At 40.7% G+C, this 27,841-nt stretch overlaps 2 protein-coding genes across 2 annotated transcripts in view; one reads left to right on the top strand and one right to left on the bottom strand.

Annotated features, from left to right (window-relative positions):
* Window positions 1-7,027, bottom strand: part of SLC39A9 (solute carrier family 39 member 9) — a 50,412-nt gene extending 43,385 nt beyond the window's left edge. Inside the window, exon 1 of the mRNA XM_004010748.5 lies at window positions 6,245-7,027. Coding sequence (XP_004010797.1) covers window positions 6,245-6,358 — 114 coding nt within the window. The 5' untranslated portion in view covers window positions 6,359-7,027. The remainder of the gene's footprint in view (window positions 1-6,244) is intronic.
* A 360-nt stretch (window positions 7,028-7,387) lies between these two features.
* Window positions 7,388-20,223, top strand: ERH (ERH mRNA splicing and mitosis factor). Its single transcript, XM_004010751.4, has 4 exons — window positions 7,388-7,495; window positions 10,858-10,945; window positions 15,720-15,840; window positions 19,727-20,223. Exons 1-4 carry the CDS (start codon window positions 7,493-7,495, stop codon window positions 19,827-19,829), a joined length of 315 nt encoding a protein of 104 aa, XP_004010800.1. The 5' UTR covers window positions 7,388-7,492; the 3' UTR covers window positions 19,830-20,223.
* Window positions 20,224-27,841: the final 7,618 nt, after the last annotated feature.

Genomic DNA, 27,841 nt, shown 5'->3' with positions numbered 1-27,841 from the left:
CATGATCATCGTTTTCTGAATGTTGAGCTTTAGGCCAACTTTTTCGCTCACCTCTTTCACTTTCATCAAGAGGCTTTTTAGCTCCTCTTCACTTTCTGCCATAAGGGTGGTGTCATCTGCATATCTGAGGTTATTGATATTTCTCCCAGCAATCTTGATTCCAGCTTGTGTTTCTTCCAGTCCAGCATTTCTCATGATGTACTCTGCATATAAGTTAAATAAGCAGGGTGACAATATACAGCCTTGACGGACTCCTTTTCCTATTTGGAACCAGTCTGTTGTTCCATGTCCAGTTCTAACTGTCGCTTCCTGACCTGCATACAGATTTCTCAGGAGGCAGGTTAGGTGGTCTGGTATTCCCATCTCTTTGAGAGTTTTCCACACTTTATTGTGATCCACACAGTCAAAGGCTTTGGCATAGTCAATAAAGCAGAAATAGATGTTTTTCTGGAACTCTCTTGCTTTTTCCATGATCCAGCGGATGTTGGCAATTTGATCTCTGGTTCCTCTGCCTTTTCTAAAACCAGCTTGAATGTCAGGGAGTTCACGGTTCATGTATCGCTGAAGCCTGGCTTGGAGAATTTTGAGCATTACTTTACTAGCATGTGAGATGAGTGCAACTGTGTGGTAGTTTGAGCATTCTTTGCAATGGCCTTTCTTTGGGATGGGAATGAAAACTGACCTTTTCCAGTCCTGTGGCCACTGCTGAGTCTTCCAAATTTGCTGGCATATTGAGTGCAGCACTTTCACAGCATCATCTTTTAGGATTTGAAAGAGCTCAACTGGAATTCCATCACCTCCACTAGCTTTGTTTGTAGTGATGCTTTCTAAGGCCCACTTGACTTCACATTCCAAGATGTCTGGTTCTAGATTAGTGATCACATCACCATGACTATCTGGGCCGTGAAGATCTTTTTTGTACAGTTCTTCCGTGTATTCTTGCCACCTCTTCTTAATATCTTCTGCTTCTGTTGGGTCCATACCATTTCTGTGCTTTATCGAGCCCATCTTTGCATGAAATGTTCCCTTGGTAGCTCTAATTTTCTTGAAGAGATCTCTAGTCTTTCCCATTCCGTTGTTTTCCTCTATTTCTTTGCATTGATCGCTGAAGAAGGCTCTCTTATCTCTTCTTGCTATTCTTTGGAACTCTGCATTTAGATGCCTGTATCTTTCCTTTTCTCCTTTGCTTTTCACCTCTCTTCTCTTCACAGCCATTTGTAAGGCTTCCCCAGACAGCCATTTTGCTTTTTTGCATTTCTTTTCCTTGGGGATGGTCTTGATCCCTGTCTCCTGCACAATGTCACAAACCTCCGTCCATAGTTCATCAAGCACTCTATCTATCAGATCTAGGCCCTTAAATCTATTTCTTACTTCCACTGTATAATCATAAGGGATTTGATTTAGGTCATACCTGAATGGTCTAGTGGTTTTCCCTACTTTCTTCAGTTTAAGTCTGAATTTTGGTAATAAGGAGTTCATGATCTGAGCCACAGTCAGCTCCCAGTCTTGTTTTTGTTGACTGTATAGAGCTTCTCCATCTTTGGCTGCAAAGAATATAATCAATCTGATTTCGGTGTTGACCATCTGGTGATGTCCATGTGTAGAGTCTTCTCTTGTGTTGTTGGAAGAGGGTGTTTGCTATGACCAGTGCATTTTCTTGGCAAAACTCGATTAGTCTTTGCCCTGCTTCATTCCGCATTCCAAGGCCAAATTTGCCTGTTACTCCAGGTGTTTCTTGACTTCCTACTTTTGCATTCCAGTCCCCTATAATGAAAAGGACATCTTTTTTGGGTGTTAGTTCTAAAAGGTCTTGTAGGTCTTCATAAAACCGTTCAACTTCAGCTTCTTCAGCGTTACTGGTTGGGGCATAGACTTGGATAACTGTGATATTGAATGGTTTTCCTTGGAGACGAACAGAGATCATTCTGTCATTTTTGAGAGTGCATCCAAGTACTGCATTTTGGACTCTTTTGTTGACCATGATGGCTACTCCATTTCTTCTAGGGATTCCTGCCCGCAGTAGTAGATATAATGGTTATCTGAGTTAAATTCACCCATTCCAGTCCATTTTAGTTTGCTGATTGCTAGAATGTTGACGTTCATCCTTGCCATCTCTTGTTTGACCACTTCCAATTTGCCTTGATTCATGGACCTGACATTCCAGGTTCCTATGCAATATTGCTCTTTACAGCATCGGATCTTGCTTCTATCACCAGTCACATCCACAGCTGGGTATTGTTTTTGCTTTGGCTCCATCCCTTCGTTCTTTCTGTAGTTATTTCTCCTCTGACCTCCAGTAGCATATTGGGCACCTAATGACCTGGGGAGTTCCTCTTTTGGTATCCTATCATATTGCCTTTTCATATTGTTCATGGGGTTCTCAAGGCAAGAATACTGAAGTGGCTTGCCATTCCCTTCTCCAGTAGACCATGTTCTGTCAGACCTCTCCACCATGACCCGCCTGTCTTGGGTTGTCCCGCAGGCATGGCTTGGTTTCATTGAGTTAGACAAGGCTGTGGTCCTAGTGTGGTTAGATTGACTAGTTTTCTGTGAGTATGGTTTCAGTGTGTCTGCCCTCTGATGCCCTCTTGCAACACCTACCATCTTACTTGGGTTTCTCTTACCTTGGACATGGGGGTATCTCTTCACGGCTGCTTATCAGTCCCATATAAATGCATTTGAGAATCAGAGATTTTGTTCCTTTATTTTAGAAATCAGTTAGGCATACATGTGTGCTGAGACACTTCAGTAGTGTCCAACTCTTTGTGACCCTATGGACTGTGGCCTGCCAGGCTCCTCTGTCTGTGAATTCTCCAGGCAAGATTACTGGAGTGGGTTGCCATGCCCTCCTCCAGGGGATCTTCCCAACCCAGGGACCAAACCTGAGTCTCTTTATGTCTCCTGCACTGGCAGGTGGGTTCTTTACCATTAGCGCCATCTGTGAAGCCCCATTTAGGCATAAGGAAGTTACAAAACCATGAGTCAAGAAAGTTGGTTTGGGGACAAGGCATGTTGGAGAAAGTGACTAAGAAATCACTGCCACACATACCTCGTGATGGTCAGATATGGCAGACCAATACCACTGCTACAGTAATATCAGACCACTTGACTTTATCTCATTCCTAAATACTAACCCTGCCATCATTAATGGCTTTATTGATCTTTTGTTCCTGCTCTGAGAAATTCTGAAGAAAAAAGTGCTGAAAGACAAAGTAGTAGTTAAAGAATATGAATAAAAACCATATCTTCTCATATAAATGAAAGTTAACTACAAGATAAATTAGATTTATTGGTCCTTTTATTTATAATAACTCCAGTCCCAAAGAAAAGCTACACTTCCTTAAAAAGAAAAATTGTTTAGTCAATGTAGGAATTTGGGGAGCTATTCTCTAAGGATAGAAACTCTGTTTCTTGGTCTCCATAAATGAAGTTCATTTTTTACAGATTTATTATCTACTAGTTTCATGATACATTGATTTATAATAATAGTATAATATCTGGGAAAAAATGCTAATTCCTAGGAGACAAAAATCACCAGCTGAATTCTAAAATGTCTTTGACTAAGTTATATGTAACTTTAATTTTTTTATCCTAACAGCTTAAAATGCATTGGTCCTGGTGTAATAATGAACAGATATGAATGGTGAGTTACAGCATTTCAAGAACTATAGCTGGAAAAAGACCACCTGACCATCAATTAAGAAAGCCATAAATGACATATCATACTAATTATCTCTATTAATGGCCTAGTTAATTACACCACTCATGGACACATTTCCTTCAGTGAGAAAAGAGGATAGCATATACCTGCATATTGCAACGGAGAAGGCAATGGCACCCCACTCCAGTACTCTTGCCTGGAAAATCCCATGGACGGAGGAGCCTGGTAGGCTGCAGTCCATGGGGTCGCTAGGAGTCAGACATGACTGAGCGACTTCACTTTTACTTTTCACTTTCATGCATTGGAGAAGGAAATGGCAACCTACTCCAGTGTTCTTGCCTGGAGAACCCCAGGGAAGGGGGAGCCTGGTGGGCTGCCGTCTATGGGGTCGCACAGAGTCGGACACGATTGAAGCGACTTAGCAGCAGCAGCAGCAGCATATTGCAAAAATCACTGAAGACAGTTTGTGAAAATACTGAAACTGGATAAGGTCTAGGAATTTTATAGAAATAAAAAGTTTTATCAATCTTTTATTTGAATTAATTATAATTTTTCATAAATGTTATCTCTACTGAGGCTTTAAATATACAAACCAATTTAAACTTCACAAATGTCAGCCCTAATAATGTCAACTCAATTCTAATGTAATTAGAAGACTCAGTCCCCGGTGACTCAGTGTTAAAGAATCCTCCTGCAGTACTGGAAACCCAGGTTCAATCCCTGGATCAGGAAGACCCCCTGGAGAAGGAAATGGCAACCCACTCCAGTATTCTTGCCTGGAGAATTAGATGGACAGGGGAGTCTGGCGGGCTACAGTCCATGGGGTTGCCAAGAGCCAGACACGACTGAGCAACTGAAACTCTTACTTTTTTTTTCATGATTTAGTCAGAGGACAGACAGCACACTCACAAAGTACTGGGCAGGCAGGTAGCTCAAACGAGTGAAGTAGGCTTCACAGCCAAGAAGGCCATGACAATCTACCACTACTCAGCTCTAGCCAACTGTTACTTTGAGGAATAAAGACAAAAAAACAGTAACAATAAAATCGACACTCTGCTAATCTAAAGTAAATCCAGGGACTTTTCTGGTGGCCCTGTGGTTGAAGCTTCATGCTTCCAATGCAGGGGACCCGGGTTCGATCCCTGGTCAGGGAACTAGATCCCACATAACACAACTGAAAAAAAGAAAAAAAAATCCCACACACTGCAGCTAAAGACCCTGCATGCCACAACTAAGACCTGGTGCAGCCAAATAAATAAACACGTCTGCAGGCTAGATTTGGTACATGGACTACTGGGTGGCTAAGAACTGTTCTGAGCCAGAATAATCTACATCAGCTCTGATTCTAACACATTTCATAAACTTGTCCAAGTTACATAATTTAAGTCTCAGTCTCCTTATCTGTACCTTTTTTTTTTAATGAAATTAGGTAATGTATATGCTCAAAAAATTGTAGCTCAAAGTTATCATTAGATGCTAAAAAAACCAAAAACAAAAAGGAAACAGATAAAGAGCAGTAGCAATTTAAGTCCCCCTTCTATCTGACCGTGGGGTTTATTTCTCAAACTCCTAACACCTAGTTCCAACTTTTTTCTCACCCACAGGCTATTTTCTTTACCACCAATGCCTTCTCCTCCCTCAGGTTAACTCAAGGCCTACCTCACAGCTCGTCTATACCCTTCCTTTACTTCAGACCATTCTCCACTTCCCTTTTCTTTGAAAGCACTTTCAGGACTGACAGTGAAACTATCTTACTGTTGAACATCAAGGTATAATTAAGAAATCCTGAGTGCAGTAGTTTTTCTCCCCTAATCTTTGAGCACTGTGCAAGCTGTGAACTCCTTACAACAGCCCAAAGAATCCATCTGCACTTTCACTGAACAATGCTTTCATCTATATTTCTTCCCTGTTAATGTTCGTTCAAGTGATAATAAAGAACCAAAGAAATTAAAACAAAATGTCAAACCATACTAACAAAAAAATTCATTACTAAGCAAATAGATTTGAAAACAACTTCAAAAACCTATCCAATGTTCTTCTTTAAAAGGAAGTTTGAGTTAAGAACAATTTAGTTTCCTTACTTCATTCTAATTACAGGTATCCCGCCCAAAAACAAAACAAAACAAAACAAAACCACCTTTTCCCAAAAAGCTATGCCTGATTTTCTCCAAAAGAAATTATACTGACTTCAGCTCATATGAACAAACAATATTCTTCATGTATATTTTGACAGCAATCCAGAACCGTGACTCTTTGAAACTTCTTGGTATCAAAATAACATTACGGTGTCTTTCCCGGAAAATGTAGAGTCGCAAATTTTGGTATGCAATTTCAGGAAGTTCAGAGTATCCAAGGATCTTCAGTGGATCCACCACTCCCCGCCCCTACCCCTCTCCGTTAAGAATTCGTGCTAAATAAGAGGTTTGTTTCTATTATTAAATGTTTTGCATCTTCTGAAAAAAGTCATCCTTAAGAAAACCTTTAGCTCTGCTATTAAATGGGGAAGCAGCTTCCCTTTCAATTGTCACTACTTCCTAGCTGCCATCCTGACAGCTGATAGAAAATAGAAAATTGAGCGCTTACCTCCGAGAAATTAACAGCCAAAGGAATGATTCCAGCCACGTAACAGCCCACCAACATAGCCAGAGACAGCAGGCTAATGGAGATGAAATCATCCATTCTGCCTTCTTTATTCATCCAATACCACTAGTCTATAACTTTTCGGGAGCTCAGGTCCTTAAACACGTGTGACTGTTCCAAGGGAACAGGTGGACTTTCCAGTTCTTTCGTCCTCCCCACCGGCAGATGCGTTCACGAGGCACTTTTCTCTTGAACGTATCTGTAAAGAGCCCCCTTTTTGCTGATACTAGAGACAACTTCCAGCAATCTTAGGTCCCAGCCCGTAAGTTTTCATATACCAGTCACTGGATTCCCATGGGTTAACAGAGATGAGAAGTCAATGGGAAACTATACGAAGGAGCTATTGGTTCAATCGTCAGAATACGGGCAGCACAATGGGCCTATTTCCTCCACAAGCAATGTGCCCGATGGCAGCAAGAAAAGGACGAAAACCCCAGTGAACTAGTTCGTTCTCCCTGCTCCCTTATCTCCCTGGGGCACCCCGCAGGTGATCGCCCCCCCAGCTCCGGGACCAGCCCACCAACCACGGGAAACTCTCCTCCGAGTCTAGAGTGAGGAAAGGCGTCCTGCAGGCCGGTAATGGCGGGTCGTGGGGTTCAGCAGTGAAGCTGATACAAAGCTGTCTCTACCCTATACCCAGTGCTGCCCGTGTTACTCCACTCCGACGGGCCTTGACCCGGAGCCACCGATACTACAGCTGCCATGGCCGCCAAGTGGCACCTCTTCATTACATCCACTTCCGGATTGCCTTACAGCCCCCTCCTTTAGAAGGGTACTTCCGGGGTTACAACCGACCTATGCCCCAGGGTTCTTATACAGCCGCCATTTTTGAGTGGGGCCACTGAAAGATGGCTTGTGTCACTGTCTATACCGGTGATCACTTTAGCCGCGAATCTAATAACGCGAGTACCCAAAATCGTGTCTAGAAAAAAGTGCTTTTTTTTCAAGTTCCGATACGTTCCCTGTGTGCTTCCTTTCCCTTATCCAAGATGGCTGAAACAGGGTCACTCTCTGCTCTAGCTGCCGGAAATCTGTGAGCCTCTATGGTCCGAAAGGTTCTTTCGCGGTGCGCCTCTGACGACTTCCGGCGGCTCCTCTCGCGGGGATTGGCTGTTAGCGGCGTTGCGGGCAAGCTCGTGTGCGGCGGCGGCGGCGGAGTCGGCATCGGCTGCAGCGGGAGACTTTGGCGCGATGGTGAGAGAGGCCTAACCGGCTCCCCGAACCCCTAACCCCCGCCGGGGCGACCCCCGCCCATATATCTCCCCACCCCATCCGGCGCGAGCGTGCTGCTGCTCGGCCCTCCAGCTTGTGGGTCGACTCTTCTCCTTCCCGCCGCGGAGACACTGGGCCTGGCGCTAGGCCCTGGGTCCCAGGTCCGCCCCGCGGTTGCGCGCCCGCCTGCTGGCTCGGGCGAGGCGTGCGTTGCGGAGGTTGCTTTTTCTTCCGTTTGCTGCTTGGTAGAGGCAGGCGTGGGGGTGCTGCTCTTTCCCTTCAAACGCCCCAGCCTACTATAGGAACAATGGCCGAAGGATGTTTGACAATTCCGTCCCGAAGCTGACAGAGTGAATGTACTGCATCCCCCGTGTGGACCGGGAGGGAACATCTTTGCTTTGTAGCGTGCTTTCCCGACCACATTCCCTTTTGTTTTTCTGGGCTCTGCCTTTTTTGAAAAAATACATTTTCCCTCTTTTCTAAGACCTTTAGGGGCCGATTTGGTGTTCCCCTCCCCCTCCAGCCATCCATCTTGTGCTTATCTTTATAGTCTTCTTGGGTCTGGAAGCTGAAAAGATAGATTCACCTCAGGGTCCACTTTCCTTAGAATCTGGGTGGAATGGGTGAAGGGTTGTTTTTGGGGCTTGTGTGTCTGTTTTGTAATCTGCAAAAAAGGAGATGCTCACGAGGATTCCAAGTCATCGTGGTTGCTTCCACACTTTAATTTTCGTTTTCTGGTTGCTGCAGATTAACAGATCATGCAGCTGTTGTTAACAAGGAATTTTTTCAGGTCGTAGTTTTCTGGATTGAGATAGGTTAGTGTTTGACCCAACATAGTCTCCCAAGGAGGACTGGGAATTAGGAGATTGGATTTCCAGTTCCTGTCTTAACTAGCAGTGTGACCTTGAGCAAGTCATTTCACTTCCGAGTTTCCTTCTTTCTCTGCCTTTATTTGGTATTATTTTTAAATGCTTAGATTAAAATCTGGGGATATGACAGCAGTTATTATGAACACCCCATTATCATTGAGCAGTTATCAGTGATAATTTTTTATCATTTCATGTAGAATTGAAAATTGGAATTTGTATTTAAAGTGAATACTGGTTCAAAAGTCTTAAATATTGGTTCAATTTCTTTTCTTTTATTCTTCCTTTTCTTTTTGGTAGTTTGAGAGATGCATTGTATTGTAGTATTTCTGTAACAGTAGAATGACTGACTATTCTTAGGGTTCATGTTTGTGAGACTTTAAAACCAGATTAACAGATTAACTCTTCATTAGAGTGAATCATAACTGCTTGGCAAACAGAATAGGATATCATTAAGGTAATTCTGCATAACTTTTTTTTTAGGTTTCACAATGTTATTTTTCTATTGTGGCAAATATCAATAGATATATATATATTCCTGTATGTACTTATATTTTTATTGCTTATTTATTTATTACTGCTCATTCCCCTAAGAAAGAGTAACCTAAGGAATGCCGGACCAAATCTGTTCAGAAGAAGGAAAGATCTGATAATTTTGTTGACAGTTTTGTAAATTTAGCCATTCCTTGTTCCTAATTTTTAAGCCTTGTCTTTGGGCAGTAAGTATTAAGAATAGTAAACTTAGTTCAGTTTCACTTTAAGGGTAAATATAAAAAGCAGCATACTGTATAGCCATTTTCATATCTTTACTTTCAAGTGAATTGGTCCTTATTTCTTATTAGAATAAGAAGAAAATTAATGTAGTAGCAACTGGTCTGGCTAGTATGTGGGACAGGTCCTTTTGCAGGAATGTCAGTATAGTTTCTATAAAGTTACTTTCTTCTCAACATATGAGCCGTTGGAACTATTGGTGGTTTTTAAATAACCAGTAATCTAACATTCTGTGTTCTCTGACTTTTGATCACTGTTTAAGAAAGGCCTCAGCTGTGTCCAGGTCTTTATAGGTGAGCATTACTTTCCATCTCTTGTCATCAAGGTCTATCTCAGATCCTCGCAGACTTTTAATCAGAATGACTGCTTCTTGGTGGAGAGGGAGGAGTATGAGAAATCCCTTCCTCACATTGTGTTCAAAGTTCTATTTGGGCGGTTGCAGTGCTTATTCAGAAACTCTACATAGCTATTTCAGTTGCGGTTTGTTGGTCATTAAAAAGTCTGATCATTTCAGAACGTTTGGTTCCTGTCCTTAAGAGGTTTGTTTGCTTTTTATTAAAAACTAGTACAGCAGAAGAGAAGAATTTGTTGTTCAGTCACTCAGTCATGTCCAACTCTTTGCGACTCCAGGCTTCCCTGCCCTTCACCATCTCCTGAAGATTATAAATAGTTTGATTTAGCATTGGGTTTACAGTGAGGTTACATCATATTTGAATTTAGTGAACCTTACACACTTGGCAAAAAAAAACAGAAGGGGTTATACTTTCAACAGACCAATGTTCTGGAGATATTTTTAGTTGTCACACATTGGGAGGAGGGCATGGGAGTTTTTACTGGGAATAGGCTAGGAATACCACGGTCCTTCAATGCACAGGACAGCCTCTGCAACAAGGAATCTTCCAGCCTCTGATGCAATAGTGCCAGAGTTGAGAAGCCCTGAAATAGACCCATGAACAAAAGCTTGCTCCCCAATGAGGGCGAGATGGAAGACGAAAGGATCTGCTGCTCTTTAGGGATCTTCACATTTCCTGTGTCATCATCCTCTAGCTATTCTGTGACTCTAGTGCTTAAAAATACAATATTTTAGTATAACACAGCCTCTTATGGTGAGTCACCTACTGGGTGAATAATTAAATGGATTTTCTAGGGTAACATTAACTGTATATACTAATTTTAGACTGCCAGTTTATCTTACACCTTTAATGTTTGAGTCTAATCTCTGGCTAAGATGTGATTTCACTGTAATGCTAAAGTTAGAAAAAACAGATTAATAAAGTGCTTGTAATCATTATAGTGTTTTCCTTTTCTTCTCTGTTCATCAACCCATATCTGTTTTCATTAGGAATCTAATGGGATTAGAGTGCCCAATGGATATAGAACACCTAAGCAGGTTTATAATCTGGCTGGGAAGAAAGGTGCAAAAGAGGAAAAACAGTACAAGGTAGTTTATGCTGAGAATTTAACAGGCAGTGAGTTTGAGAGAGCAGTTGTTAAGGACTGGGAGACTAAGACCTTACGGAAAAGCTGTGACTCAAGCTTCTGCCGCTGCGCTTGGGCAGAGGCATTGATATTGCAGAAAGAGCACTCTGATTAATAGTGTTTTAATAACCAACGAAAATTGTGTGGTAATGGGGATTTTATCCCATACTATGAATTTCTCAAATACTGAGTTAGAAACTTATATTGATATCACTTTTCCCTGTGCAGTCTCACACCATCTTGCTGGTACAGCCTACCAAGAGGCCAGAAGGCAGAACTTACGCTGACTATGAATCTGTGAATGAGTGTATGGAAGGTAAGTTTAAATACTAATCAAGGGGTATAAGTCATTGATTTTGTTTTGGGGGTGGTGAGGGGTTGGGGGCTGGACGTGGGATGGGCTGTAGAGGCTCCTGGCCCCCACGCTAGCTGCATCCACACCAGCTGGTCCACGCTTGCTCCCAGGGTGAGAGTGATAAGTGCTGAGACTCTCAGGTGTCTTGAGTTTGTTTACCCTGACATTCACTATTTACTTTTTAGAATCAAGCTCATGTATATCGTGACTTTCCCAGGCCTCTGCTTGTTTTGTAAATATTCTTTATTTGTAATTTGTTACTGTGCTGGGTAAATATTTTATAGGTATCCCTTATATAGTCTAGTTAAACTCAATAGTTATTAAAACAGGCTTGAGAAACCTAATAGTGCCTACACAACCTAATAGTCTAATTACTAAACAAACATTAAAAGCTGAGATGTCCATCAGAATGTTAAGAAATAAAAAATTAACTCAGTGAATAAAGGCAAATGGAACCAAATCAGTATAATTTATTATATGTTTGATAAGCTGGCACCACCCTGAAGGGAGGTATTAACCCTCAATAAACCATTAGATGAGAGTACCTAGATTGGATCATCACAAATCAGATTCACCCTGTGTCCTTTCATTACATCACTAAATCATTACATCCAGTAAACCACTTGTGTACACCCTGCACCCTTGCTAGCAAATTGCACATTCTTCACCTGTTCCTGTAAAGATGTTACAGGAATATAAAATTTGCTGCTGGCATGTCCCTGGAATTGTTGATTATCTGAAGCTAATTGGATTAGGCTTAGAAATCTCTTCTAAAACCAATGATGGGTAGACCTCCAGGGGACAAAAAGCTACTCATAATCAGACATGGCTCCTCCGATTCTATTCTCATCTTTAAAGACGAGCAACGCTTGTGTTCTTTCCTTTTCTCAAGTCCCTTCCTCTGCTGATGGCCTTACTTGCCATTAAGGTAGACTTCGTGCACACACTCTAGATTGTTGCTTTGTCTGTATTATCATGTTTGGCCTTTGATTCTGCAGTACTCTTTACTAACCTTTGCTGATTTTAGGGAAGGAGTGAACTCCGGGAGTTGGTGATGGACAGGGAGGCCTGGCGTGCTGCGATTCATGGGGTCGCAAAGAGTCGGACACGACTAAGCGACTGAACTGAACTTAAAAATTTAATACACTTAATTTCTAGAGCAGTTTTAGGCTTAAAGGAAAATTGAACAGAAAGTACAGAGGGTTCCCATGTACTTCTCCCTATCCCCAGTTTCCCCTATTAATGACACCTTCCCTGGTAGTCCAGTGGTTCAGACTGCTTCCAATGCAGAGGGCTCAGGTTCCCCTGGTCAGGGAACTAAGGTCCTGTATGTCACACACACCCCTCCCCGCCCCCCCAAAAAGAATATGAGGTATGGTGCATTTGTTACAGTTGATGAAGCAGAATGCAGTCCATAGTTTCTTTGGGGATTCATTTTTTGTGCTGTGCAGTGCTGTGGATGTTGCCAAATGTGTAATGTCATGTATTCACCATTACAGTATCTTACTGTAATGTTGAGAATATTCTCACTGCGCTAAAAATCCTCCGTGTTCCCCTAGTCATCCCTCTTCACCTCACTCCCTGCCCCCTGGCAACCACTGGTCTCTTTGCTACCTCCATTGTTTTGCTTTTTCCAGAATGTCATAGATTAGAATCATTGACGTAGCTCTTTTCAGATCAGCTTCTTTCATTTAGCAATGTGTTTAAGCTTCTTCCATGCCTTTTTGTGGCTTTCTAGCTCTTTTTTTCTTTTTAAATTAGAAATGGTGGTTTATTTTCCATTTTAAAAGTTAAAATGGAAATACTGGAATCAGTTCTCACATGGTGGTTGCCAAATAGTAATTATCTTACTTGCTTATTTTTTGTTATAGTAGTTAATATTCGTCTGGGATACAGAGCTTTCCCTCCCCTCATCCCTTTTTTAAAATTAATAGACTTAGTCTTTTAGAGTAGTTTTGGGTTTACAGGAAAGTTGATCAGAAAGTACGGTTCTGCCATAGCCCCTGGGTTGCCACTCCCAGTTTTCCCAATTATTTACACCCTGTGTTAGTGTGGTACATTTGTTCGAATTGTAGAATCAGTGCTGACACATTATTAACTAAACTCTAGTTTGCATTAATGTTCACTCTTTGCTTTGAGCATTGTGTGGATTTTGACATGTGCAACGACATGTGTCTAACATTTAGTACCCTGAAAATCTGCTGTGCTCCACCTGCTCACCCATCTTTCCCCTAAACAGCAACCACTGATCTTTTTAATGTCTTTATAGTTTCATCTTTTCAGAATATTGTATGGTTGAAATTATAGTATGCAGCCTTTTCAGATCAGCTCTTTCACTTCACTTCAGTCGCTCTGTCGTGTTTGACTCTCTGTGACCCCATGGACTGCAGCATACCAGGCCTCCCTGTCCATCACCAACTCCCGGAGCCTACCCAAACTCATGTCCATCATGTTGGTGATGCCATCCAACCATCTCATCCTCTGTTGTATGCTTTTAAGATGTCGCCATGTCTTTCATGGCCTGGTAGCTCATTTCATTTTGTTGTTGAATAATACTCCATTGTACGGGTATAACACAGTTTGGTTATCCATCACCTGTTGAAGGATATCTTGGTTGCTTACGGGTTTTGTCAGTGAATAAGCTGCTCTGCACATTCCTGTGTAGGTTTTTGTGTGGACCTAAGCTTTCAACTCCTTTCGGTAAGTACTGAGGAGTGATTGTCAGATCATATGGTAAGACTGTATTTAGCTTTGTAAGAAACAGACAAGCTGTCTTCACATGTGGCTGTATCACTTTGCATTCCCTGCAGTAATGAATGAGAGTTCCTGTGGTGGCATTTGGTGTCGTCAGTGTTTTGGATTTTTTGCCATCCTAATAGGTGTATAATGATGCCTCATTTCAGTTTGCAGTTTCCTCATGTCATGATGTTGAGCATCTTTTCATAATGCATATTTTCCTTGTGTATATTTCTCTGTTGAGGTGTCTGTTCACATCTTTTGCCTGTTTTTTAATTGAGTTGTTTGTTTTCCCGTTGTTGAGTGTTAGGAATTGTTTGTATATTTTTGATAATAGTTTCATCTCAGTGGTCCCCAGCCATTTTGGTACCAGGAACCAGTTTTGTGGAAGACAGTTTTTCCATGGACTGTAGGGGATTGGCGGGGTTTGGGGGGGGGTGGTTGTGTGTGTGGTTTTGAGATGATTTGAGGGCATTGCATTTATTGTGCACTTTATTTCTATTATTATTGTTAAATCAGCTCCATCTCAAATCATCAGGCATTTGATCCCAGAGGTTGGGGACCCCTGTTTTATCAGATACGTGTTTTGCAAAGATTTTCTTCTAGTCTGTGGCTTATGTTTTCACTTTCATTGACAGTGTCCTCTGAAGTACAAAAGGCTTAAATTTTGATGAAGTCCAGCCTATCTAAGAAGCTTATCCAAAGTCACAAAGATTTGTGCCTCCATTTTCTTCCAAGAGTTTTATAATTTTGACTTAGATTTAAGTCTCTGGGCCATTGTGAGTGACTGTTTATACATGGCATGAGAGCGGTCCAGGTTTCTTCTTTTGCGTATGAATGCACAGTTGTCCTAGCACCCTTTGTTGATAAAATACTCTTTCTCTATTGATTTTGTCTTGGTATCCTTTTGGGAAAGCAGTTGGCCATGAATGTGAGGGTTTATCTGTGGACTCCTGTCTCTGTTCCATTAGTCTGTGTGCCTGTCTTCATGAATAAGCAGTACCACACTGTCTTGATTACAGTTTTGTAGTTTTGTGATGAGTTCTGGAATGAGGAAATGTGTGTCTTTCTTCCAGCTTTGTTCTTTTCCAAGATTGTTGTGGCTGTCCTGGACCCCTGTAATTTCTGTGTTAAGTTTAGGGTCAGCTTGTCAGTTTCTGCAGAAGTACCTCAGGTTTTGACATGGATTGTTGAATCTAGATCATTTGGGGGAGTATTTAATACTAAGTCGCCCAGTCCATGAACCTGAGATAGCATTCTGTTTATTTAAATCTTTACTGTCAGTGACATTTTACAGTTTTCAGAGTGTCTTATGTCTCTTTTATTGAATTTATTTGCAAGAATTCTGTTCTTTTCTGATGTTGTTCATTTCATTTTCAGTGTTTTTATTGTTGGGGTATAGAAATATAATTGGTTTTTGTATAATGATTTTACATCATGCAAATCAGTCTTACCACCCTGATTTATTAGTTGTAATAGTTTGTGTTTTGTAGTTTCCTTAAGGTATTCTGTATGCATTTCTAGAGATAGGTACACTTCTTCCATTCCAGTGTGAATGCCAGTTACTTCTTTTCCTTGCCAAATCACCCTTACTAGAGCCTCCAGTGCGATGTTGAACATGACTCAAGTGACAAGAGCCGGTGTTCTAGTCTGACTGGGAAAGCATTGTCTTTTGCCACTAAGTATGATGGTAGCTGTGGGTTAGTGCCACAATTAGTTAATTTTCCTGGGTTTTATTTCCTTTCCATTCACCCTTTCTATTCAGGAACTCCTAAGTGATATTTCTGATCACAGTGTAGTGAACCAAGCTTTATTAAGATAGCTTTTGATAACTCTGTGGTTGGCTGTTACTTTTTATTAGGAAATCAATGAAATCAGTTTAGAGGTACACAAAGACCTATATGTACAGGGTAGGACAAAGTATTGTGATACAAGCATGTAGCACTACTCATATCTAAAGTTGATACAATTGTAAGATCTTGGTTTTCCCCTCTCTTAGGTGTTTGTAAAATGTATGAAGAACATCTGAAGAGAATGAATCCCAACAGCCCCTCTATCACATATGATATCAGTCAGTTGTTTGATTTTATTGATGACCTGGCAGACCTCAGCTGCCTTGTGTAAGTATTAGCCACCATATCTCTTAAATTGTGTTTTTATCTTGTTTGTTTGAGGTGATGTGTGCTGTTAGGAGCGCACTCTGCATGACAAAGATCTTTGTGTTTTGCCTGTGATGTAGTGATTAATATTTCTGCTACACGTGGCTCATACATTGTCAACATAAAGCTGAAGGCACAAGAAAACCTTATGAATTTTGCTAATTGATGCAGTTAGTGTGCCTCCGCCTTGAACCGAGAACTTTGTTCCTTAAACTAAATAATCTTTTATGTATTTTTCCCCAATTATAGTCTTTATCCTAAAGCAGTTAGCTTTAAGTTAAAACTTAGATTATTCTGTTTTCATGATTTTTTAAAATATATGTAGGACTGAAATAGAATTTAATTTTAATTCCTCCTAATATTGATCATGTGTATTTTGGTATGTTAGAATGAGTTTGTTTTTTTGACACTTACCTTTTCTATTCTCCGAGTTTTGTCAAATTAAATTTTTTTCCTAACATGCTTATTATAATTTATATCAGTAATTACCCGTCACCACTGTTACCAAGGAGCCCGTGAATCTATAACACTTCATCTTCTCAGCATTGTTGGAGAGGCCGAGTGTTAAGTACAGCAGATTTTACAGAGGAAAATGGAAGTACCTTATAATGAGAGCTTCAGTCACCAGGCATATTTATTATGTGTCAGATACTATGCTATAAGAAAAAAATATTTTTCAGTGGTGAAAATCATGTAGGTCCTACTCTGAGGCACTTCCTGTTTCAGCACTGGAACCAAGCCTGGGCTTGCTGTCTCACAAAAGATCCGGGTGAAAATAAGCATTTCCTTGGAATTTTCGAGTGCAGTTTTCTTCACCTCGTTATTGTGTCTCAGTTATAGTCATTTTACTTTGCTCACTCAGAGTATTTCAGTGATCCAGTTCTGGTCTTTAATGAAATGTGTTTATAATGTATGATAATTTTGTTATGATTATTTTGATATAAAAACTCAAAAACCTATTGAGGCCAGTAGAGCTGTATATATATCATATTGTGTTGGTTTGCAATGTTTATAGTTGATCTGTTTATTGCCTGGCACACAGAGAGAGACACATATGTGTTCATGTAACATTTACTGAGGGCCGGTTATGTACCACGTGTGTTCCAAGGCACTGAGGATTGCACAGTGAATAAATCCGTCTAAAATGAAGCCTTTGAAGCTGCAGCAGAATAAGTGGAGGCTGAGGAGAGTAGAGGGAGATGAATTTGGTGGACCAACCCATTCAAAAGTATTGATACTTCATATTGTTGGTAGATCAAATGAATGAGGACTGAGAATTGAAATTTTATATAGCCCTGTGGAAGTCTTTGATGATTTCCAGAGCAGTTTTGGTAGAGTGAACTGTAAGTGTGAAAGTATTAGTCGTTCAGTAGTGTCCAGCTCTTTGCAACCCCATGAGCTGTAGCCCATCAGGCTACGTAGAATTCTCCAGGCAAGAGTACTGGAGTGGGTTGTCATTCCCTTCTCCGGAGGATCTTTCTGACCCAGGGATTGAACCCAGGTCTCTGTCATTACAGGCAGATTCTTTGCTATCTGAGCCACCTAGGAAGCCCTAGAGGGACAGTAGTAAAATCTTTATATAGTCCAGTGAGTTAGTAAGAAGAGAGGGATTATAGGCTGCCAACACAGACAGCTTTTTTGTAGAATTTGGCTCAAGAGGAGAGGAGGGAAATGGGGTTATAGCTAGAGAAAAAAAACACTTTTTTCCCCCTTTAATTTTGTTTTTAAGGTGAGAAAAATAATGGTATGTTGGCAGGCTAATGCGATGTAGTAGAGGGAGAAATTGATGGCTTTAGATAGGATCTTAGACAATCCATTAATAGTAAAGCAGGGAAGGCAGGCGGATGTGGTAGAAGCTTGGGGAGGTTTTCTGATTGCTTTAGTTACTTCAGGAAAATAGAAAGGAGGACACCATTTGGAATTAAGGGTGAGGGGGGAAGTGTTGGAGGTTGTGAAAAGAGGTGAGAAATCTAGGAGGGTGAAGGGATCAGGGAATGTGATTTAAGAGGTACTTGATAGTGACTGTAAAATTAAAATAGTCATGTAGTAATTGTATTTTCCTGTCACTCTTAATCTGAAGAGTTACAGTGAGTTTACTTTTTAGATTATTTCTCACTGTAACAAAAGGACGTTAGTAAAAAGCCAAAATGTTCTGTAAAAGTAGAGAGCTTGTGCATTTTACTAAACCCCATCCTGACCTTACCATTCAGGGGAAGACTTTAATAATGGTGTAAAGCATTCTTTCTTTGGAGTTTGTTTCTCTTCAAAGATTGGATTGTAGCTCAGTGAGGACCTGGAGGAGTGGGTGAGAGGGAGGGGATAAACTGTACCCACCCCACCCAGCCCCCACCCCCTGCCCCGCCAAAAAAAAATAAGTTACAGGCTGTTTTGAGCCTTGGTTTCCTCCTTTATTAAAAAGGGATGATAATTGTATCTACTCACAGAGTTGTAAATAGGATGGAGTTTATTCAGATGAGTGCCCAGAGCAACACCTAGCAGTTGGCAACTTCTTTATAGGCTTCTCTGGTGGCTCAGGTGGTAAAGAATCCGCCTGCAGTGCTGGAGATTCAGGTTTGATCCCCTAAAGAAGGAAATGGCTGCCCACTCTAGTGCACAGAGGAGCTTGGTGGGCTACAGTCCATGGGGTTGCAAAGAGTCAGACACGACTGAGTGATTAACACTCCTGCTTCTAACAGTTAGAGGTATTTACCGTCATTTGTAGTTATATGTATATAATTTTTTTTGCTGAGAACCTAAAAGATAGTGCTCATGGCCTTGTAACACTGTGATGTACTTTGTGTCTGCTGTCTCTGCTTGCTTACTATCTTTTTTTATACTATAGCTTTAGGTTTTTTTTACTCTAAAAACTGAATTTATTGCTTAACCAGCAATTTAGCTGGTTGTAGTTGTTCAATTGTAGGTCAGTAGAATATTTCTATCTGTTGTCCTCTAAACATACTTTGAGTGAGTTGTCTATTAAGTGATGCATTGTACTCCAAAAACCCTGGAATCCTGTTAAAGTTTCATTGCTGATGTCACTCCTTATACTCCAGACTCTACTCAGCCTCTAGCATTGTTCCAGAGAAGGCAATGGCACCCCACTCCAGTACTCCTGCCTGGGAAATCCCATGGGCGGAGGAGCCTGGTAGGCTGCAGTCCATGGGGTCACTAAGAGTCAGACACGACTGAGCAACTTCACTTTCACTTTTCACTTTCATGCATTGGAGAAGGAAATGGCAGCCCACTCCAGTGTTCTTGCCTGGAGAATCCCAGGGACGGGGGAGCCTGGTGGGCTACCGTCTATGGGGGTCGCACAGAGTTGAACACGACTGAAGTGACTTAGCAGCATTGTTCCTTAAAAAGCAAATCCTGAAATACTGGATGTATATAAAATTTTCCTTCTGTTAATGCTTTCCAGGGAAGAAATCTTTGTGTCAGCAACATATTTTTAAACGTCTTTTTTGTTTTAAAGTTAATTCAAAGTAAATATAGTAAATCTAAAGTTTTTGTTAGTTTTTTAATCCCTGAAGGCACCTTAAGAATAGTTAACTATGTAGGAGAAAGAACACATGGTTTCTGGGCATACTTTGTCAAGAAGTAGATGTGTAACACACTGAGCATTTAACTTAAGATCTCTAGACCTCAGTTTCTTTTTCTGCTGTGAGATTGATTGTACCAGATGATCTAAACTTCATATTGCATAAAATTCAACAGTTAGGTTTTCATTGTATTCATGTATGAGCATGTGCACATCTGTGCCATTCTAGAACAGTTAACAATTTCCAGTTTTAAAAACGTGACGGTATTTGACCATTGTAACTTTGCTTATTATTCTTCTGTTCCTCAGTTACCGAGCTGATACCCAGACATACCAGCCTTATAACAAAGATTGGATTAAAGAGAAGATCTATGTGCTCCTTCGTCGACAGGCCCAACAGGCTGGGAAATAGTTGAGTTTGGAAGCATTAGGGGAACGGGGGTGGGCTTGGAACACCGGTGTGTGCAGTGTGCTGTAGTGGAAGTTTTGTATTATAGTTATCCTGTTTCCATTTTGGTATACCCTAGCCAGAATTGAATGTATTAGATAAAATGTGATGATCTTGTTCAATCTGAAAACCCCTTTGCCCCTCCCCTTTTTTTTTACTTAAACATTTTTATGATGATTTAGATGAAAGTTGGTTTTTGTCAGTTACTGTTGGTTCCAGTCCCTCAAACTGTTCATACCTGCTTTATAACATCCACTGTACTAATCCTCCTTCAAATTGGGGTGGGGAGTGGAGGCACAGTTTAGTTACGTCCTCAAGATAAAGTCTTGGTGAAAAACAAATAAATGTTCTTTAGTTATATTTTTCCCCCTGAGTGATTTTTTCCCCCTTTTCTTGTGTCTCTGATCTGAATTGGGTATTCTTGTAAAGCATTATCAGTTTCTAAACCAATAGCCTGCTACACGATGAGGTTGAAGAAAGCTGAATATGTTTTCCTGTGGCTATAGGAAGCTAGAGTTTTTACCTCATTTTCCCTAGTTTTTCCCTCTTGTAAGTGAATCTCAATTGTATCTCCAAGGTTAACACCTCCTGTTGATGCAAACATGATGAAACACTTTCTGGTGACATAGTTTATCTACAGCAGCAACCAGGTTAATTCCCTAGCCTTGGTGATGACCTTTTTCTGGAAGGTCCTTATGCCTTCAATAGCCTTCAGCAGTGGAATGCTGATTACCGCTTCTGTACAAGGGTAAGGGAAAGACCGCAGACGAGTACAGGATGGTCTTGCTTTTAATGTAAAGATTATGGTCACACTGTGACTTGAACATACACTGCATTCCCATCGTATCCCCAGTCAAAGTATGTGGACGTTCCCTGATTCTGCTAGTATCACACTTTACCAATGGCTAGCAATAACTTTACACACTGTGGGATGGGCAGTTTTTTTGGAGGCGTCATGACTGGCATTATATGCTTGTTTTATGCAGAATGAAGTTATATATGTAGCTGTAGTTAATATTTCACTGTGAATCAGCCAATTTTAAAAAATGTTCTCACAGAAAAATAGATCCAAAAGTAAGTCAGATTGTCCTACTTTTCAGTTGGCCTATCTAGTATAGTTTTATTTCTCTAACAGATACGATCTTGGCTTCATTTCTTTTTTTTTGAAAAATACTCTAGAACACATCTGGAGGGAATGGGATCCCTTGAGTCTGATAAAATGTTTCTTAGTGTTGGACTTCCAGAGGAAGTAAGATTTTCTAAGGAATGTGAAAGAAAATATCTAGGTCCTAGATGTTGGGTGATGAGAGGAAAAAGGTGAGCAGTATTTTGAATTATACTTTATAAAGCTTAAGGAAGAATAGGACTTGAATAAACATGGGGGAATCTACATTTAACCATTTCCATTATTACACAGAAGAGGAACAGAAGTAGGCTTTTTGTATTGTTAAGGTGGAATCTGTGATGAAACTTTTCAGTGGTTTGGTTGAGCTACAGCCACTGTTCCATGTTCTTACAGAGTTAAGAGTACTGACCATGTGGCCTTTCTCTGACTACAAGTCGAACAGGTTTGATTTCTGCTTATAGAGTGATGTTTTATACTGCTGCCTAAAGGTGAAACATACCAGAAAAATTAACAAAGATCCTGATATTCTGTAATCCACCTTATTTTATACACCTGGAAATTTCTAAAATAGTTCTTGATGGTGCTGCTTGCTTCTATTTTTTTAATGTTTGATCTAACATCTCCCAGGATTAGAAAGGGGATATTTTAACAGTCTCACTCAACTTGTATTTCTCTGGCTTAAAATATTTCCAGCAACTCACTAAAGTGCCTTGGGTATTTTTAGCACGTATGTGTATGTATATGGCATGTTTGGATAGGTTGCATATCTTACTCCTGTTGTTCGGGGTGAGAATGATGGTAAGCTGTTTACTTTCAACAAGGGTGAGCAGACTGTTTCTTTCTGTCCAAGAAGTAGACCAGTCTTTGGGTTGGAGGAAAGAGGGCAGGGCATTTCTTAGTGTGAAATCAGTTTTATATCAGTATGACCACTTCTTTATCAAATTGTTTTTATTAATTTTTTAAGATTGGAATGAAAATCAGAGTTAGTACGTGAAGTGTTTAATAAACATTACTACATTAATAGGGATACTTTTAGAATAGGGACTATATATGTGTTAGTATGATCACCATTTAGGCATAGCATTTACTGCTTGGGAAACATTTTTATATATATCTTATTTAATCATCATAGCAACCCTTTGAGATAAGACATAATTATTCCTTTATTAATAGTGAAAAAAAATAGGTTCACATTGACTCAGATCACTTTGCTAGGTGAAAAAGACATACAGTCTTGGGAGTTCCCTGGTGACCCGAGTAGTTAGGATTTGATGTTTTTCCTGTGGAGGCCCAGGTTTGATCCCTAGTCCTGGAATCATCCCACATGCTGCACAGCACAACCTACATTAATTGAAAAGAAAAAGACATGGTCTTAACCTCAAAGATCTTGAAGGGAATATGAGGCCCTCCCAAAATAACTAGATAATGAATCTCTGGTGACTATCAAAGGAACTTTAAAGATAGAAATATTTGGATTCATAAGACCTGAGTAGGTCCCATATATCACCAGTTTACTTGAAAACACAGGACAGAAAACAGCCTGCTGACTCAGCATCATCAAGTGTTCCTCTTCCACGGGAGGCAGTAGCCCTCCCGGCAGTTCACACAGCCATCTAAGAATTAGCCTCTGCACATACAGACGTGTGGTAGGTCAGGTGCAAGAGACAAGACAGGTAAGTGCAAGGACTACCTTGGCTTAGAAGCCTTGTATACAGCAGGAGCCACTGTCCATAGACAATGCTTGTAGGTCGCTGTAAGAGATGTGTCTCTGTTACAAGAATCACCGCATTTAGAAAAACAAACCCGTGTCTTACCACCAGTGGAGGCATAAATTACCAATTAGAGGTCATTTTTACCTTTAGCAGTTTTGCCTAGTAATACATTCCACCGTTATTTTTCCTTAGGAACAGAGCTAGAAAGTCGCTAAGTCGTGTCTGTTCTTTGCGACCCCATGGACTACAGTACTCCAGGCTTCCCTGTCCATCACCAACTCCTGGAGCTTGTTCAAACTCGTGTTGAGTTGGTGATGCCATCCAACCATCTCATCCTCTGTCGTCCCCTTCTCCTCCTGCCCTCAATCTTTCCCAGCATCAGGGTCTTTTCCACTGAGTCAGCTCTTCACGTCAGGTGGCCAAAGTATTGGAGCTTTAGCATCAGTCCTTCCAGTGAATATTCAGGCTTGATCTTGCAGTCCAAGGGACTCTCAAGAGTCTTCAACACCACAGTTCAAAAGCATCTGTTGTTCGGTGCTCAGCCTTCTTAATGGTCCAATTCTCACATCCATACATGACTACTGGAAACACCATAGCTTTGACTAGACAGACCTTTGTTGACAAAGTGATGTCTCTGCTTTTTAATATGCTGTCTAGGTTTGTCATAGCTTTTCTTCCAAGGAGCAAGTATCTTAATTTCATGGCTGCAGTCAACAAGTAAGCCATTGTGGCTGGAGTACAGTAAGTTTTGGAGAGATGGTATATGGCATAAAGGCCAGGAAGGTTGGTATTGGAGTTCCTTGAACTTGAAGCTACAGAGTTTATTTCAAAGGCTGTGGATAGTCTAAAGGTTTTTAAAGCATAACCTGTCAAGTCTTTGCAACATGAGAATTAAATTCACTCTTCTGTGTAGACCAGATTAGAAAGCCAGAGAATATAATGTCTCAGAAGCCAAGTCGAGAATTTTTCAGTAAGCAGGTAAAGTGAGGAATTATATTAGTAAGAAGTCTTAGGATTTGGAGTTTAGAAAGCCTTTTCACTGGTTTTAATATGAAGACAAAAGCCAAATTTGCAGGTAAAGAGTAAGGGAAATAGTGAAATATAAGCAGAGAAGGCAAGGTTCATTGGAAACTTGAAAGAAAAAGGGTGGCAATGTGTAATGATCAGTTGGAAGGACGCTTTAAAAGGCAATTTGTTCCTGTATATAAGTAAAGGAAAAGTCTAAGATTATATATATAGTAATTAAATAATTGATGAAAGATCAGTGCCAGTTGAAATATATGTTTAGTTGTGCTGGTAGAATGGTTAGAAACTCAGAAAAAGATAGAAAGTGCAGAGAGTTTGTTAGACGATCTCAATCCATTAAATAGGTAAAATTGGTTATCATCTTGGGGAAAGGGAAGAGTCGATACAAGGGCACTGAAGATGGCGGGAAAAGTTTGTAACAGCTATGGGAGGTGTGGGGAGGTTAACATATTTTTAGTAGAACGAATCAGCACATTTTGTGACTTTCACCAAAACCATTCAACCAATGAGAAAAAGGAAAGAGATATTGAGTGCTTTCCCCCTGCCCAGTAATTCCCTCACCCACAGGCATTTGTTATAGAATATCTAGTCTGTTCCAGGACCCCCAGAACAAAGAACAGGTGGTCAAACATAACAAATAGCAAAATGGTAGATTTAGACCCCCATCCTACTGTTAATTACATTAAATGTAAATAGTCTTAATGTTTCAGTTAAAAGACTGGATCAGTAAAGCAAGACAAAACTACATGTTCAACCCAGTTTAAAACAGGAATTCCCTGGTGGTCCAATGGTTAGGACTCTGCACTACCACTGCTGGAGGCCCAGTTCAGTCCCTGATCAAGAAGCTAAGACCCTGCAAGCCATGTAGTGTAGCCAAAACAAACAAATATATGTGTGTGTGTAAACACAGATAAGTTTAAAAGATGGGGAAAGATATTCCATGCAAACACTAAGCATAAGAAACTGACATAGATACAGTATCAGACAAAGCAAGCATCATAATGAGGAATGTTACCAGGCACAAGAGGGCCGTTTTTATAATTATAAAAGGGTAAATTTACCGAGAGACATAATCTTAAACAAGCACTTAATAACAACTGAAAAATATGAGATAGTTTTTTGGGAGATCCTGATGTGTTGGCACTCGTTCTGAATGTTGCACACCTGAGCTCTTGCACCTAAATGCACAGCTAAAGTGCAGATTAGGGTCTGAAGTGGACTTTCACATTGCACATTTTTAACAAACTTCCATGTGCCTACATGTTGAGGGGCAAAATATCCTATACCACACTGTTTTCCATGAGATAACGTAGGAACGGTATGAAAAGGCAAAAAGATATGACACTGAAAGACGAACTCCCCAGCTCAGTAAGTGCCCAATATGCTACTGGAGTTCGGTGGAGGAATCACTCCAGAAAGAATGAAGAGACAGAGCCGAAGTGAAAACACCACCTTGTTGTGGACGTGACATGATGGAAGTAAACTCCGATGCTTTAAAGAGAAATAGTGCATAGGAACCTGGAATGTTAGGTCCACGAATCAAAGCAAATTGGAAGTGGTCAAACAGGAGATGGCAAGAGTAAACATGGACATTTTAGGAATCAGTGAACTAAAATGGACTGGAATGGGCGAATTTAATTCAGATGGACATTATATCTACTACTGTGGGCAGGAATCCCTTAAGAAATGGAGTAGCCCTCCTAGTCAACAAAAGAGGCTGAAATGCAGTAGTTGGAGGCAATCTCAAAAACGACAGAAGGCAAACCATTTCCAAGGCAAACCATTCAAAATCACAGCAATCCAAGTCTGCCCCAACCACTAATGAAGCTGAAGTTGAATGGTTCTGTGATAAGCTACAAGACCTTCTAGAGCCAACACCAAAAAAAAAATGTTCATTATAGGGGACTGGAATGCAAAAGTAGGAAGAGATACCTGGAGTAACAGGCTAATTTGGCCTTGGAGTACAAAATGAAGCAGAGCAAAGGCTAAGAGTTTTGCAAGAGGATGCACTTGTCATAGCAAACACCCTCTTCCAACAACACAAGAGACGACTCTCCACATGGATTTCATCATATGGTCAATACTGTGATCAGATTGATTATATGCTTTGCAGCTGAAGATGGAGAAGCTCTATACAGTCAGCAAAAATAAGACAGGGATCTGATTGTGGCTCAGATTATGAACTCCTTATTGCAAAATTCAGATTTAAATTGAAGAAAGTGGAGAAAACCATTAGACCATTCAGGTATGACCTAAATCAAATCCCTTACAATTATACAGTGGAAGTGACAAATAGATTCAAGGGATTAGATCTGATAGAGTGCCTGAAGAACTGTGGACAGAGGTTCATGACATTGTACAGCAGGCAGTGATCAAGACCATCCCCAAGAAAAAGAAATGCAAAAAGGCAACATGGTTGTCTGAGGAGGCTTTACAAATACGAGAAAATAAGAGAAGCAAAAGGCAAAGGAGAAAACAAAAGATATACCCATCTGAATGCAGAGTTCCAAAGAACAAGGAGAGAGAGAGAAGAAAGCCTTCCTCAGTGATCAATCCAAAGAAATAGAGAAAAACAATAGAATGGGAAAAATTAGAGATCTCTTCAAGAAAGTTAGAGGTACCAAGGGAACATTTCATGCAAAGATGGGCACAATAAAGGACAGAAATGGTATGGACCTAACAGAAGCAGAAGATATTAAGAAGAGGTGGCAAGAATACACAGAAGAACTATACAAAAACGACCAGATCACTGGTCCAGGTGATCACTCACCTAGAGCCAGACATCCTGGAATGTGAAGTCAAGTGAGCCTTAGGAGGCATCAACGATGAACAACGCTAGTGGAGGTGATAGAATTCCAGTTGAGTTATTTCAGGTCCTGCTGTTAAAGTGCTTCACTCAATATGCCAGCAAATTTGGAAAATTCAGCAGTGGGCACAGGACTGGAAAAGGTCAGTTTTCATTCCAGTCCCAAAGAAAGGCCAATGAATGTTCAAACTACTGCACAATTGCACTCATTTCACATGCCAACAAAGTAATGCTCAAAATTCTCCAAACTAGGCTTCAACAGTACCTGAACCAAGAACTTCCATATGTTCAAGCTGGATTTAGAAAAGGCAGAGATCAAATTACCAGCATCCATTGTATTATAGAAAAAGCAAGGGAGTTCAAGAAAAAAATCTACTACTTTATTGACTATACCAAAGCCTTTGACTGCGTGGAAACTGGAAAATTCTTAAATAGATGGGAGTACCAGACCGCCTTACCTGCCTCCTGAGAAATCTGTATGCAGGTTAAGAAGCAACAGTTAGAACCGGACACGGAACAACAGACTGTTTCCAGATCGGAAAAGGAGTACGTCAGACTGTAAATGTCACCTTGTTTATTTAACTTATATTCAGAGTACATCATGTGAAATGCTGGGCTGGATGAAGCACAAGCTGGAGTCAAGATTGCTGGGAGAAATATCAATAACCTCACATAGGCAGATGACACCACCCTTATGGCAGAAAGTGAAGAGGAACTGTAGAGCCTCTTGATGAATGTGAAAGAGGAGAGTGAAAAAACTGGCTTAAAGTTCAACCTTCAAAAAACTAAAATCATGGCATCTGGTCCCATCACTTCAAGGCAAGTAGATGGGGAAAAAGTGGAAGCAGTGACAGACTTTATTTTCTTGGGCTCCAAAATCATTACAGATGGTAACTGCAGCCATGAAATTAAAAGACGCTGCTTGCTCCTTGGAATAAAAGCTATGATAAACCTAGATAGCATATTAAAAAGCAGAGACATTACTTTGCCGACAAAGGTCTGTCTAGTCAAAGCTATGGTTTTTCCAATAGTCATGTATGGATGTGAGAGCTGGACTGTAAAGAAAGCTGAGCACCGAAGAGTTGATGCTTTTGAACTGTGGTGCTGGAGAAGACTCGAGAGTCCCTTGGACTGCGAGGAGATCCAACCAGTCAATCCTAAAGGAAATCAGTCCTGAATACTCATTGGAAGGACTGATGCTGAAGCTGAAACTCCAGTGCTTTGGCCACCTGATGTGAAGAACTGACTCATTGGAAAAGATGCTGATGCTGGGAAAGATTGAAGTCTGGAGGAGAAGGGGACGACA

The sequence above is a fragment of the Ovis aries genome, chromosome 7 (genome assembly GCF_016772045.2).
Source record: "Ovis aries strain OAR_USU_Benz2616 breed Rambouillet chromosome 7, ARS-UI_Ramb_v3.0, whole genome shotgun sequence".
NCBI lineage: Eukaryota > Metazoa > Chordata > Mammalia > Artiodactyla > Bovidae > Ovis > Ovis aries.
Note: the sequence above shows the minus strand (reverse complement) of the source record. Positions and strands in the feature narration are given on the sequence as shown.

What these genes read in the sequence shown, in the direction of transcription:
- ERH (XM_004010751.4), top strand. An exon ending in TGTGAATGAGTGTATGGAAG is followed by an intron (nt 10,946 to 15,719) that starts GTAAGTTTAAAT and finishes CCCCTCTCTTAG; the next exon opens with GTGTTTGTAAAATGTATGAA. An exon ending in GCAGACCTCAGCTGCCTTGT is followed by an intron (nt 15,841 to 19,726) that starts GTAAGTATTAGC and finishes TCTGTTCCTCAG; the next exon opens with TTACCGAGCTGATACCCAGA.